At 34.5% G+C, this 13,240-nt stretch overlaps 1 protein-coding gene across 3 annotated transcripts; it reads right to left on the reverse strand.

Moving 5' to 3' along the window:
- Positions 1 to 2,792: 2,792 nt before the first annotated feature.
- On the reverse strand, positions 2,793 to 9,560 carry LOC133701832 (uncharacterized). 3 transcript variants are annotated; one of them, XM_062125968.1, is made up of 12 exons: positions 9,472 to 9,560; positions 9,078 to 9,165; positions 8,280 to 8,355; positions 7,994 to 8,104; positions 7,799 to 7,915; positions 7,036 to 7,389; positions 6,342 to 6,664; positions 5,690 to 5,789; positions 5,547 to 5,606; positions 4,918 to 5,004; positions 4,048 to 4,188; positions 2,793 to 3,468 (listed from the first exon to the last, which is right to left on the reverse strand). In XM_062125968.1, exons 4-12 carry the CDS (start codon positions 8,102 to 8,104, stop codon positions 3,139 to 3,141), a joined length of 1,623 nt encoding a protein of 540 aa, XP_061981952.1. In that variant the 5' UTR covers positions 8,280 to 8,355; positions 9,078 to 9,165; positions 9,472 to 9,560; the 3' UTR covers positions 2,793 to 3,138. The 3 variants fall into 3 exon arrangements, with proteins under 3 accessions (XP_061981952.1, XP_061981944.1, XP_061981935.1); XM_062125960.1 differs by lacking the exon at positions 9,472 to 9,560 and having other exon boundaries at positions 7,036 to 7,383; positions 9,078 to 9,459; XM_062125951.1 differs by lacking the exon at positions 9,472 to 9,560 and having other exon boundaries at positions 9,078 to 9,458.
- Positions 9,561 to 13,240: the final 3,680 nt, after the last annotated feature.

Below are 13,240 nucleotides of genomic sequence, written 5' to 3' on the forward strand. Positions count from 1 at the left end.
TCGCCTTTCGTCATAGGCGGTCGCCTTTTATCACAGGCGTTTGCACCCCCTCAATTAGGTGCCTCTGCAATAGCTCTCTTTCCATCCTTGCATACATTGAAAGGTCTTCGCCTGTTGTCTTCATCAAGAGCATAAGAGACTTCCTGTTGTACAAACTTTAACAGTCTCTGCTCTGAGCTTCATCTGGGAACACTTCTTCTCCTTGCACCTGTTGTCTCAAAAATAGTACCTCGTTGGATCCTACGGGTACCCCTGCACAATCTCCGTGTGCCCTTGTGCAATTTTTGTTCTCCAGATTTTTCCATATTCCTTGCTTATGTTTGACAGCAGCTCATCCTATCACAACACCTGTCCAAGTCAAAATAGGGTGTCAATCTTTATCCCCTTGCTGTATTCCTCTTCCATTATCAGGGTCTTTATCAATTCTCCCCTCGAGAAATCACAGTCACCGAATCTAACTGCTTTGGAGAAATCACCACTCCATCAGATCCTTGATCATACGGAACCCAATTGTTCCTTTGTGCCGCCATCCTGCTAGTCTTCAACCGTTTCATTACAAACTGCTATATATACGAAAATAGTACCGTATGGATAATCCTTCCACTAAGCAAGTTCCCAGGAAAGATTGGAGGGGTCACACTGGTCCCGCTTAAAACCCAATCTCCTAGACAGAACTTCTCAAGCCATATCTATCCATCGTACTGTCTTTCCGTATATACAACCATTTGTTAGCTTTGTCCCGGCTTTCCTTTACAAGTGATCTGGAATATACTGTTTAATACATGATTTCTCAACATCTGGCGAGACTACCAGTTCTTAGATTCGTCAAGATTGGTCTTCGTCAATTTCCACTCTTCACCTCAAATTATTCACATGACCGGGTGTCCAGAGTGTCCCAATTTTGCCTTCCCTCAAGGCAATTAAAATTCTCCCCACTTAGCAGTTTTAGCACATGTAATTGGGTAAACATGTGCACCTTCTTCTTCTTCTCTTCAACGACCACCATGATGACCTTTAGATGCCTCCTGATCGGGCAATCTCTCTTTAATAATTCACCACCACCACTTTCGGTCTCAAATCTCAATGATCGGACCGTACCATTGCATCCGGAACGATCAAATTAGCTGGAAACAAGTCTGAAATCGTCCAAATCGCACTTCAGACGGCTAAGATTTGATCAAAACAATTCTGGCCTGATCAACGGCTCAGATTCAATCTCAGATCCGATTGCACGTAGGATCAGCTACACTGGATCCTGTCCCTCGGCTTGCGGCTCGGCTCCAATTCGGCTCGGCTCGAGGCTGGTGACGTGGCAGGTGGGTCCCACGTTGCTGACGTGTCTGCTGACTGGTCGATGATGTGTCTGTTGACCGTCGCTGAAGTGTCTGCTGACTTTCGCTGACGTGTCTGTTGACTGGCGCTGACGTGCCTGTTGACTGGCGCTGACGTGGCAGTCTCTTCGCCGGCCCGTGCGGCCGTTTTCCGACGTCCGATTTTGACGTCGTTTTCACCAGTGGCTTCGTCTCGGCCTCCTCTACACGGTGGTATGGTCAAAACACAATTTTGACAACTTTTATTTTTGAGCAAAAATCAAACACCACTTAAACCATCAGCTCTGATACCAATTGTTGGGAATTCCGACCGGTGATGTACTGATATTTGCTCATCGGAGGCTTAAGCACACTGACACAATATTTTACGTGGTTCGGCAAATCGCCTACATCCACGGGAGAGGTTCATTTTATTAGAGATAGAGAAAGGATACAATAAATACATGTAGAGGAGGAGGATTACATCCACTCTACTCAACTCATCAACTCTCTTGCTGCATTTGCAGCTGCTGCAATGGCAGCAAGGCTGCTGCCATTGCAGCCCCTCTTTCTCTCTTCTTCTCTTCTCTTCACGTTCTCCCAACTCTCACATTTTGCTCTCACATAATGCCTCTATTTATAGGCATTTCATGGCAGCTCTTCTTACTTTGTTGTCAACATTGGTGGCTGCCAAACTCCAGCTCATTCAACAATGGTGGCTGCCAATAGTCAATGATTGGTGCCAACCATTTGCTGCACATGCAATGGTAACAACCCAACACCTATCTCTCAACTCATCTTCATGTTCATAAGCTTAACAATTTTCAGTTCTTTCTATATATTGCCACCACCTTTTGTAAGTATTATTAGAAATATCAACGGGAATGTTGCCGGGAAAATGCTCTCCTTGCATACACAGTGATTGATGTATGGCTTGTAGAATCCTGGTAGCATGAAGAAATACGCTTTTTTGGAGCTCATGTTGGAAGGAAAACAGATAGCTGTAATGTTCTATCACTAAATTGCTTGCCCCGTATTTTACTAAACGTTGCTGGAATTTCTCTGGTCTTCTCATTTTATTCTTGCCCGAGCTTTCTAACCTCGTACCTGTCATTATCAGATTTTCTCCATTTTTTTTGTTCAATATGTTCTTAGGACTTGTTGGGATTATTAGATGGGTATTATCTTTTATGATCTGCTAGTTTATGACACTTTAATCAAAATTTATAATAACCATCCTAATATTTATTATTTTTCTTACATATCTTTATTAATATAAGAATGAAATCAAATTTTATTATTAATAGCACTATAATAGTAAGACTTTTCTATTGTTGTGGTGTTTATTCTTGAATTTAATTTCATTTAATTAGGTTCAATTGTTCTCTCTCAAAACAATTATAAATAGATTAAAAAATTGAACAATATTCTTATGATGAGGAAAATATTTTTCTATGTATATGTAAAGATGTAAAGAATATCTAAGAAAACAAACTAATTTGAACACGGTTTCCATTTTGTTAACGCAACATAACGTGGATCACAGCTAGGCATCACCAATTAACAGCTCAACCTGGCACTGGCTCATCTCATGAAACCATGGCGTTGAGCTCATTACAGGGAACAAGTGAAATTGTACTGCATCGGAGAAAATCTAAAACACTGGATTTTTGGACTACAAACTGATATCTAAAATAACCTGATGTACAATAAAATGTGGATCACAGTTACTGATCATGTCCCTCCTTGCCAAGCCAAGCAAGGCTCAATGGCTCATGATCATAAGGACATTGAAACTCCTCGTTAAGTTAGGCATCTAGAAAGAAATTCATACCCAGCATGGCTTCTCTGTTAAGTCCTTTGAGAACACGTACCGGAACCTTGAACTGTAAGGTAACCACTCTACAGCCTGAGATGCCTTTTTGTTTGATTTATGATCGATGCATTTCTGTATTGAATCATGGAGCTTATTGTCAACATTTTCAGCGACCCACTTGAGAAGATCATCCAAGTTGATTGAAGCTTCCTTAGCAAACCTTTCCAGCACCTTGGGTAAGAACACTTTGTTTGACTTCCTCACAACCACATTCGTTTCAAGAAACTCTCGTTTAGCGACTTCTAGTTCTTCTTTAACATTTGATGCTGTGTAGACTTTTAGCTGCAAAATGTGACAAGCAACAAGTCCTATCACTTGCTATGATATATCAGTTGGCAAGCAATGTGTTTTGCTAGATTATGTATATGACTTCAAACCTCAGAAACGTCCCCATTGGTTGGCTAGATGCTAAGAAATTGAATAACAAAGTTTATTTAGGGTAGAAAATAAAAACCTAGCTTTTCTATAAATAGATGTTTCAGTGGACAACATAGCTATAATCATTATAATATTTACTTCTTCCATTATTCTGGGAACATGTCTTCAACCGTTCAAATTTCGTATATAGGGTTTTTGCGTATAAATTTTCTAGCTCATGCAGTCAGCCATGTTAGGCAGCATCATTTAACAGTGCAAGTACGGGTATATAAACATCAGACCAAAAAACAAAAGAAAACAGGTGGAACAAAGCTGCGTAAATGCTGCAAATTGAAAAGGAAAAGGCAATATTTGGGACACAATGAAAGAAACAGTTTGGATCAACCAATTTCAAAGCAGCATGTCAATTTCAATCTTGTAATTTATCCATTGCAACATAATGAATAATTGTACAAGAAAAAAATAATGCATGTGAGAAGTTACCGCTGGATCAGAAAAGGCACCGGTGCAGAGGGAAAAGCAGACTAGTGCTTGGGGATCTGATGGACCAAATTTGGAACTAATAAGTTGCCTTTCTTCACCAGATTTTTTCCGCAAGGCAGTGGAAAGAATGGTCTCAAACCACTGTAATCCATACAAAAGCAGATAAAAGAACCATGTTTAGGGTAATTTCATTCCACCAAAGAAGACACGTTTGAGAAAATTAAAATATTAATACTACCGTTAATGATAGAGAAATAAGGATGTATGGAAAATGAATCAAGTCAAACTACCTCAAGGACCTATTAACTCAGAAGTAACTGATGGATTCTTAACGCTTACAAGAGATAAGAATAAACTTCACTCTAATTGATCCAGAGCAGTAACCTAAGAACTTTTTCTTGATCAGATATGTGAGATTAAAAACTGAAAGCATGGCTTTTTGATAAGATGTGTGCAACCCAAAAAAGTGCGCTGACTCTTAGGTTAAAAGTGTAAACAGGGCTTGTGGCAGAACAGCATGGTAAAGCCATTGGCATTCAAACAATAAACTGCAATCACCTTGCAGCCCTTCTAAAGAAGGAGAAGACTCAGGTGTAAATTCTCAAGATGCCTGTAAAAAGAATCAAGTCTAATGCAATATCAAAATAAAAGTGCACATATTAAGAGGTTCTTTTGGTAATGACTATGATGTCTTCATGCAGGAGAAAAAACCAACAGATTCCAGGTAAGAAATCTTAAACGATAGATATGGCGGACCAAGCAACACCAGGAAAGAGCTCATAGGCTTAAATATATTCAATTACTGACAATTCCTAGACAGTGTTAGCCTAATCCATAGATTCTTCTAAATGATGAAAGCAAAGTGCATACCCTTCCAACTCGGGGTGTACGGAGGCAAAATATTGACTGCTCTATGGAATTTGCACTAATGATATGGCCGCCAATGTTGTAAGCAGCCTGCACTATACAGAAAAGCCCATCAATTTTCATTCCCCATAAAGAGCATACAACAATTTCGGAAAAAAGAAGAAGAAGAAGTGGGAGGAAGCCACAGAAACCATGTACAACCCTTCATAGTTTCTCTCCATGTCCTAAAGTAGAACTTTGGTACATTGGTCCCACTACTAGTTACTCCAACAGGTTTAGATTAAAAGGACATGGTTTGACATTTAATTTCTATGCACCCACAACTCGACAATGGATGCAAGAACACTGTCCACAAAAGAGATTTATATGTAACGGAATTTCATAGACATTTTTTTGTTGCTTCTGCCGCCAATGGTGATCATCCACTGGAATTTACTTGAAAGATTTCTTTGAGCAAACCACTAGCATAATCAGAAACAAGACTGTGTGACGGACTTCTTTACAAAGTGCAGTTTCACATGCTTAAGCTGTCAATGCTGCTGTGATAACATTGCCACATGACTATCAGTCTATCAATTTGATTTCCGTCAATGGCCAATTGTACTTCGACATAAAACAAAAAAGTGCACTACCTTGTGAAACAAGGCTAACCTCCTAAGAGAGCTGTGGGGAATTCCATATGCTAAATGTGCCTGGCAAAGAAAAAAGAACCTCTTATATAAAAAAATAATTAGATAGGTAATCCAGAACAAACAACCAGTCATCCGATTATTACATGCATAACAAGCGAATTATACACATTGATCCAAAATGCAGTTTTCGCACTGTTTTCCATCCGAGTCACTGTCACCCTTTCCAGTTGCTCAACTAGAACTCTGAAATTGGAAAGATGAAAACAAAATTATAGCTTCACCCTATCACCTTGAGATAGAATCTACTTAAATGGCATAAGGATAGAATAAAAAACAAATCCAAGTGTGCCCGTAGTCCTATCTAAATATATTGCACCAAGAACCAGATTCCACTCTGGGTACTGTAACATTGTAGTAGATGCATGCGTGCATTATGTGCATAATCCATATCCAAAAATTTTCAGCACTACATTCTATATGTGTCAGTCTTCTAACCCTAAAATTTTATAGTTTCCAAGTATACATGCGAAAATACACAAAATACAGGGGAGAGGATGGGATGTTGCAAAAAATATCAATTTAAATAGGCAGAGATACATACAGCATATAACACTTCATATTTTATTGAGCACGTATAACCTAAATTTAATTTGGGGTTGCAAACACTGAAGCTTAAACAGAGTATCCAAGGTTCTTCCAATTCATCTTCTAATGGACACATTCACTTCTGGAGGAGGAAAGGGATATATTGTTTACTTTGTTCTCCTTTTTCATAACTAGGAATTGAAAACTCACCTATAATTGTTGATGGCATAAGATGCATGAGAGAACTGGCTTTTATCATTTGATATCCAAGAAATTTCTACCATGGATTTGCAAGACCAATCTCGATCCTCTCCGATACCACGTCCGGGAAGTATAACATTTGTGGAAGACCTTGACAACAAAGGTGATCTATTTTTTCCAGGAGCTACAGATTCTGCACTACAGAGCCAGTAATATACTGCAGCCATACACCTGACCATCTCTTCAGACAACTTGCTGGGGCACTGATAAAGATGATCTTTCAGAGTTTGCAGCACAGAAGTTTTCTCTGTGGCTGGTACTCTCTCATGAACCTGGAAATAGTTGCAATGAAAAGGTTTAGAGTTTAGATAACAAATGGAATGACATGAAAAAACACAGTAACCTGATTGCCTGAAGCACAGGAAACTTTTACAACATATGCACGAAGAGCAAATGAACCCCTTTATTTCATTTTTCTGATCATGAAAGATCACGTGGAATAGATCAAAGACCAGTAGCCAGAAGGGAAAAAAAAATTTTATGTAAGTAACGAAGGGAAAGGTTAGATAGTAATCTGTACAAATCAAATGTTCTAATTGTGCTCCTCATGATATTGATGAGCCGCTTATTTTATAAAGATCATTTCAGGGGAAGAAAAAAAATTGAATAACTACACTTATGTACTTGCACATACATATCTTACCTTAACCAGGTTGTAACAGTTCTTCTCAGAATGAATGTCACTTTTTCCATGGGATGATGGAGCATCACTGGCTTTAGGGGTTCTTTTCCCTGACTCAGCTGGTGAAACTAGAGCTTGCAAAGGTCGTAAAGGGAACTTTTTTGAGGAGCAGAAGGCACTTGAGATAACACTTGGGTGTTTCCTGGATGCATGCTTTATATGGGCAGGAGACGGCATGCCTGAGTTTTGCTTAGATGGTGCCCGGCTAACACAACTTTCAAAAACATTCCTGTAGATGGAGAGCATTTGCTGCTCACGGTTTGCAACCTCTTCTTCTAGTAACTCAATCTCTGCAATCAACTCTTTTGTCTGGCACTAACCAATAATTTACAGGTCATTTCCAAGCTCACCGTTTCACAACTCATGAATTTAATTGGACGAACATGAAGCAAATACATGTTGATCTAACCAACTTCGAGAATGCATGCAGTTGATAGTCAATGTATTGGAGAACAATGCATATGCTATCGAGTACAAAGCCTCAGCATGTTCAAAAATGGAGCATCTCAAAACAATTAAACTATAACATATCCTGAACACTGAAATTGAAATGCACGACAGGTTTTGCTATGGTTGGATAGAAATCTTCTTCACACCTTGGTATAACTTCGTATTGTTTTTGCATCCATATGTTAATTAAAATATGAAATAACCGTTTGTCTTTGATATTAGTTGCTCCAAATTCAATTGAGTTGGGAATTCATCCTCTCAAAGATGAAGTTACCTGAGTAGAAAAATGCCTATGACCAGGAGATAAAGTGCTAGAAACTCGGCCCATTGATTTCTCGAGCACCATGCGAATAGATTTCTCCTGCTGCAATCGTAATTGCAGCTGCTCAATCTGCAAGCCAGTTTTGTGGATAAAACAAGATTCAAATTTCCATATATAAAGGAAACAGAAATCTAATTCAGTGCTTACATCTTTTTCCAAGGAGGCTCGGTGGTTAGATGAAGCATTTTTGTCGATACAAATGGGGTAATCATGGAGAGGACTTTGTGTTCTATGAGCCCTTGTTGAAAGTGGCAACATCTGTTATATTCAGGGGCAAAACTGGTGGTAAGCTATCTCGTTGTATTTTCATTAAAATGCATGGTTCTAAGCTTTGATCATCTAACAAGTTTAATTTCTCCGTAACTTGCAAGTAAAAACGATAACATGGGACTAAAACAAAACAAATTAAAAGTGGGAAAACTTTCAGTCTCACATGAATTTCATTCTGGTCTTTCTTTAAGGAATGCAAAACTCGACCCCCTGAAATGACTGAGTTCCTTTCAGATGCACTGAAATGAAATGCCAGAAGGTCAAAAAGATGAATAAGATCATTGCATTATTCAATATATTGACCATATAGAATCACAACTGCATTGATTGCAGAAATCATTTTTGTGGTAAAGCTACCTATCATTCATAGGATCATTACGATAGTCCTATGTTTTTCATTTTAAAACCGCTGAGAGTTCAAAGGAAAACCAGAAACTGGAAAAAACTATCAAGTCAAGACAAAGTGAAACAGCCTATCTTGTTGTTGCCATCATATCATTCCCTTTCCAGTGCCTGAAAAAACTCATTGATTCTATCACTTACCTTCTTAGAGTTTATTGTGGGGCACATACAATTAGCCCTTACCACTAACAAAAACCTTCATAGTAATTAGCTCAAGCGAACTCATTTATTCCTAGTCCCTACAACAAGAGACTATATGTTTCCTTTTCCATCATTAATCAACTCTTAGATCCCAAAATTCCCATTCCATCGATGAAGTTGAACTTAAAATCTTCTTATTCATATCCGAACCCACACCAAAATTCAAAAGATCATCTAATTCCCCAAATTAAATTTACTGGAAAAAAAAAAGAACACTAAGAATCTAAAGACAAGATCTTGCAATATACTAGCCAACTTTGAGTCAGCATGTCATGGACAACAATGACTCATAACAAATAATAAATAAAAAGAAGAAGAAAAAATAGTAAACTATATATATATATATATATAAACTTGCCTTTTAGAGCGCCTGTGTTGTACATGACTGCGCGGAGGTGGCCAAGAGCCTCCATTCTCTCTATTTTTAGCTCTTTCTCCATCCCCATCTACACTCAAACCATCCATTTCACTATTCCTCATAAACGCACCACAAAATGGATATTAACATGTAACAAAATTGTAAGGAAAACAGGAGTTTGGAAAGATGTTTTAAAATGGGTACTTATGATTGTATAAAGATGAAACTTTGAATGCGGAAACTAAATAATACTAGAATTACTGTGCTCATCAAACAGTTACCACCACAAACAATTTGGGGACCATGAATATAGTTTTCTGCAACATAATTCAATTCAATCACTTTCTAGTTGTTGGGTGCATTTACTATGTGACTCTCTCTATATTTATTTCACCGGATCATCCTGTCTCTCACTGCCTACGAAGTGCAGAGGACCGTTGGGAGAGGCGTGAAAAAGGAGTACGTACTGTTGTATATTTTTTCTTTTTGAAAATTGAAATAGAACATGAGGTTGCGTCTTGGTGCTCTTATTTATTGTTTTTAAAATATTTTTTTATTTTTAAAAATATTAAAATAATTTTTTTTATCAACTTATTTTTTATATTAACATATCAAAACTATTTAAAAACATTAAAATAACTCATTTAAAAATAAATTAAATTTTAACAAAAAAACAAATTGAAGCTAACTCCTAAACACTCACTTAATATCTCAAAATAATAGGTAGTAGTCCATTAGCATATGGTATGTCACATGCCAAACTAATATTTTTAAAATATAAAAGAAAAAAAATAAGAGTATAGAGATTTTTTTTCATGTTATTAAATCCGAGTAAGAAGATAAATCTTAAAATCCCTTAACTTAGATCATTTTCTAGCACGAGTTTCCAACAAAATTATATAAAAAATATCTCGATATGAATTGATTTATTTAATAGGTTGAAAGAAAATCTGAATCACCGTTTTTATTTTGAAAAACTAATGTTGATAAAATCAAAAAAATTAAAAAATAATAATGCAAAAAATAAAAAAGAACATTGGATTGCATCAACTTTTGAAACCCTTTATCAAGGGTATTAGACTGAAAATACCATACATGAAAAAAAAATGAAACTCAATCCCCCAATAAATTTAACATTGAATGATGAATTATCAATATTATTATCATTATTATTATCATCATTTTTATTATTATCATTACAATTATCACTATTACTATGATTATTATTATTATTATTACTGCTACTATTACTATCACAATTATTATCATAATCATTATTATTACTGTTAATACTACGACTACTACTACTATTATTATTATTACTACTATTATTGATATTACTATTATTTTTATTCTTATAACTATTGTCATTATTATTATTATTGTTACAACTACTGCTATTATTATCATAATAAATTTTTATTACTACTATTATTATCATTATTCTTATTATTTTCAATAATAATAATAATAATACAATTATTAGAACTATTATTAGCATTATTACTACCACCACCACCACCACCACCACTATCACCAACATTATTATTATTATCATTTAATTATTACTACTATTATTATTACTAATACTACAAATTGTTTTATTATTATTATTAGGATTATTACTATTCATCGTCATCATTATCACCACCGCCACAACCATAGTTATTAAACACGACCCGGAGGTTGATTCGGCCAAGGGGCCGGGTCTCGGGTTTCATGAGTCAACCCGGGTCAACTCGGGTCAATCCAGATTAACCCGGAAAAATTAAAAAAAATTAAAATTTTAATATTTCATATGAAAGAATCCATGTAAATATAGATTATATATATTATGAAGTTTAAAAGAATATTTTAAAAAGTTTTTTATTCCACATTAAAAAGATATTATGTTAAGCTTTTAAGTTAAAGTTTTTAAACTAAAAACATTTTTTATCCTACATTAAAAAAACATAACTTTTTCTTTGGAAACATAGAGTATATATACTAATAGGTTTCAAATCCTAAATTGAAAAAACATAACTTTTTTTCATGGGAACATAGAGTATATATATGAAAGGGCTTCAAATCCCACATTGAAAAGATATTATGTTATCCTTTTAAGTTGAAGTATTTAAACCAAAAGATTTTTTATCCCACATTGAAAAAACAAGATTTCTTTCTTGGGAACATAGAGTATATATACTAATGGGTTTCAAATCCCACATCGAAAAAATATAAATTTTTTCATGGGAACATGGAGTATATATATGAAAGGGCTTCAAATCCCACATTGAAAAGATATTATGTTATCCTTTTAAGTTGAAGTATTTAAACCAAGAGGTTTTTTTATCCCACATTGAAAAAACATGACTTTTTTCTTGGGAACATAGAGTATATATACCAATGGGTTTTAAATCCCATGTTTGAAAAAAAAAAAACTGGGTCTCATCCGAATTCGCCCGGGTCCCGGGCAACCAGCCGGGTCGTCCCGCCTAACCGGGCCGGGTTTAATAACTATGGCCACAACTATTAATATCACTATTACTATTATTATTACTATTAACAATATCAATACTATCCATCGTTGTTATTATCACCACCGCCACCACTATTACTATTACTATTACTATTAATAGCATCAATACTATTATTATTACTGTTCTTGTTATTGTTATTGTTATAATCATTATCATTATCACTATTATTATTGTTGTTGTTATTGTTGCCATCACCACAATTATTGATATCATAATTAGCATTGTCACCATCATAATAAACTATTATTATTATTATTATTATTATTATTATTATCATCATCATCATCATCATCCTAACTACTAATATTATTATTTGTTACTATTTTTATTATCATTACTATTGATATTACTATTACTATTATTATCGCAATTATTACTATCATTGCAACTATTATTATCATAAAAAAACTTTTATTACTACCACATTTATTATCACTATTAGTAGTATTATTATTGGTTTCATTATTATTATTATTATTACTACTACTACTATTTTTATTATTTTATTTTTATTGTTACCACTATTATCATTGTTGTTGTCACTATTATTATCACAATTATCATCATCATTATCATTATTACCATGATAATAAACTATTATTATTACCACTATTGTTAACATTATTATCACTATTAGTAGTATTATTAGTAATATTGTTAGTATCATTGCCATTTTTACTATTACTATTATTATTATTCCAGCTACTATAATTATCATGATTAGTATCATTACTACTACTACCACCACTACCATAACTATTATTATTATTAAAATAATAAAAATTATAAACTTGATTTGAAGGATAAAATTAAAAACTATGAAAACTTTGATAAAAGAGCAAATAAAACAAATAAGAAATCAAAAGAAAAATGACCAAAATGAAATTAATATTATTATTATTGAAAAAAATCATAAACTTGATTTAAAGGATAAAATTAAAAACTGTAAATACTTTGACAAAAAAAAAGCCAAGGAAATAAATGAGAAATCAAAAGTAGAAAGACTGAATCGAAAAACATTATGTATACAAGTTAGAATTGAGGGATTAAGTTGCAGCTTACCTTAGATAAGATATTTCATAGTGAATATAACTATTCTTTTACTTCAAAATATTTTAGAGATCAGTTAGGATTTTTAGTAACAAAAAAATTAGACGGTAGTATATTTTTTTATTTTACCCTTTTTTATATAATCAGTTTATCAAGATGTCTCCCGTGACAAAATGCTACTCCACCTAGAATTTAAGGCTAAGCTTTATTTTTTTAATTTTTAGGATAATATACTAGATGTGCTTTCGACATATTTGATGCTTGCTAGCTTAAATATAATCTCATTCATTATTCATTGAATTGAATATTGTTTTACACTCATGGTCTTATTATATAACACCTTCTTACACACATTTTTCTCTTAGTTATCATTGATAAATTAATGATTTCATAATCAGTTATGTTTCAGACTAACACTTATAAAACCTCATATTTTTATTGAAAATCTACATGGTCATGATTAATAGCTTTTTCCCGGTCTATGCTATTTATACCTTGTAAGTCTCAAAACAACCTTTTAAAGTTTATTTTATTAGGTGATGAGAGACCCTTTTCAAAGTTTATTTTTGTAGGTCTCTGCGATCGTATCTTCTT

Source organism: Populus nigra, chromosome 1, assembly GCF_951802175.1.
Source record: "Populus nigra chromosome 1, ddPopNigr1.1, whole genome shotgun sequence".
In the NCBI taxonomy this organism is placed as follows: Eukaryota; Viridiplantae; Streptophyta; class Magnoliopsida; order Malpighiales; family Salicaceae; genus Populus; species Populus nigra.

Coding starts and splice junctions, on each gene's coding strand:
- LOC133701832 (XM_062125951.1), bottom strand. CDS start 9,199: ATGAGGAATAGTGAAATGGATGGTTTGAGTGTAGATGGGGATGGAGAA. Junction 8,356..9,077: donor CAACACAGGCGCTCTAAAAG/GCAAGTTTATAT, acceptor ATTTCATTTCAG/TGCATCTGAAAGGAACTCAG. Junction 3,469..4,047: donor GTGCCTTTTCTGATCCAGCG/GTAACTTCTCAC, acceptor CACATTTTGCAG/CTAAAAGTCTACACAGCATC.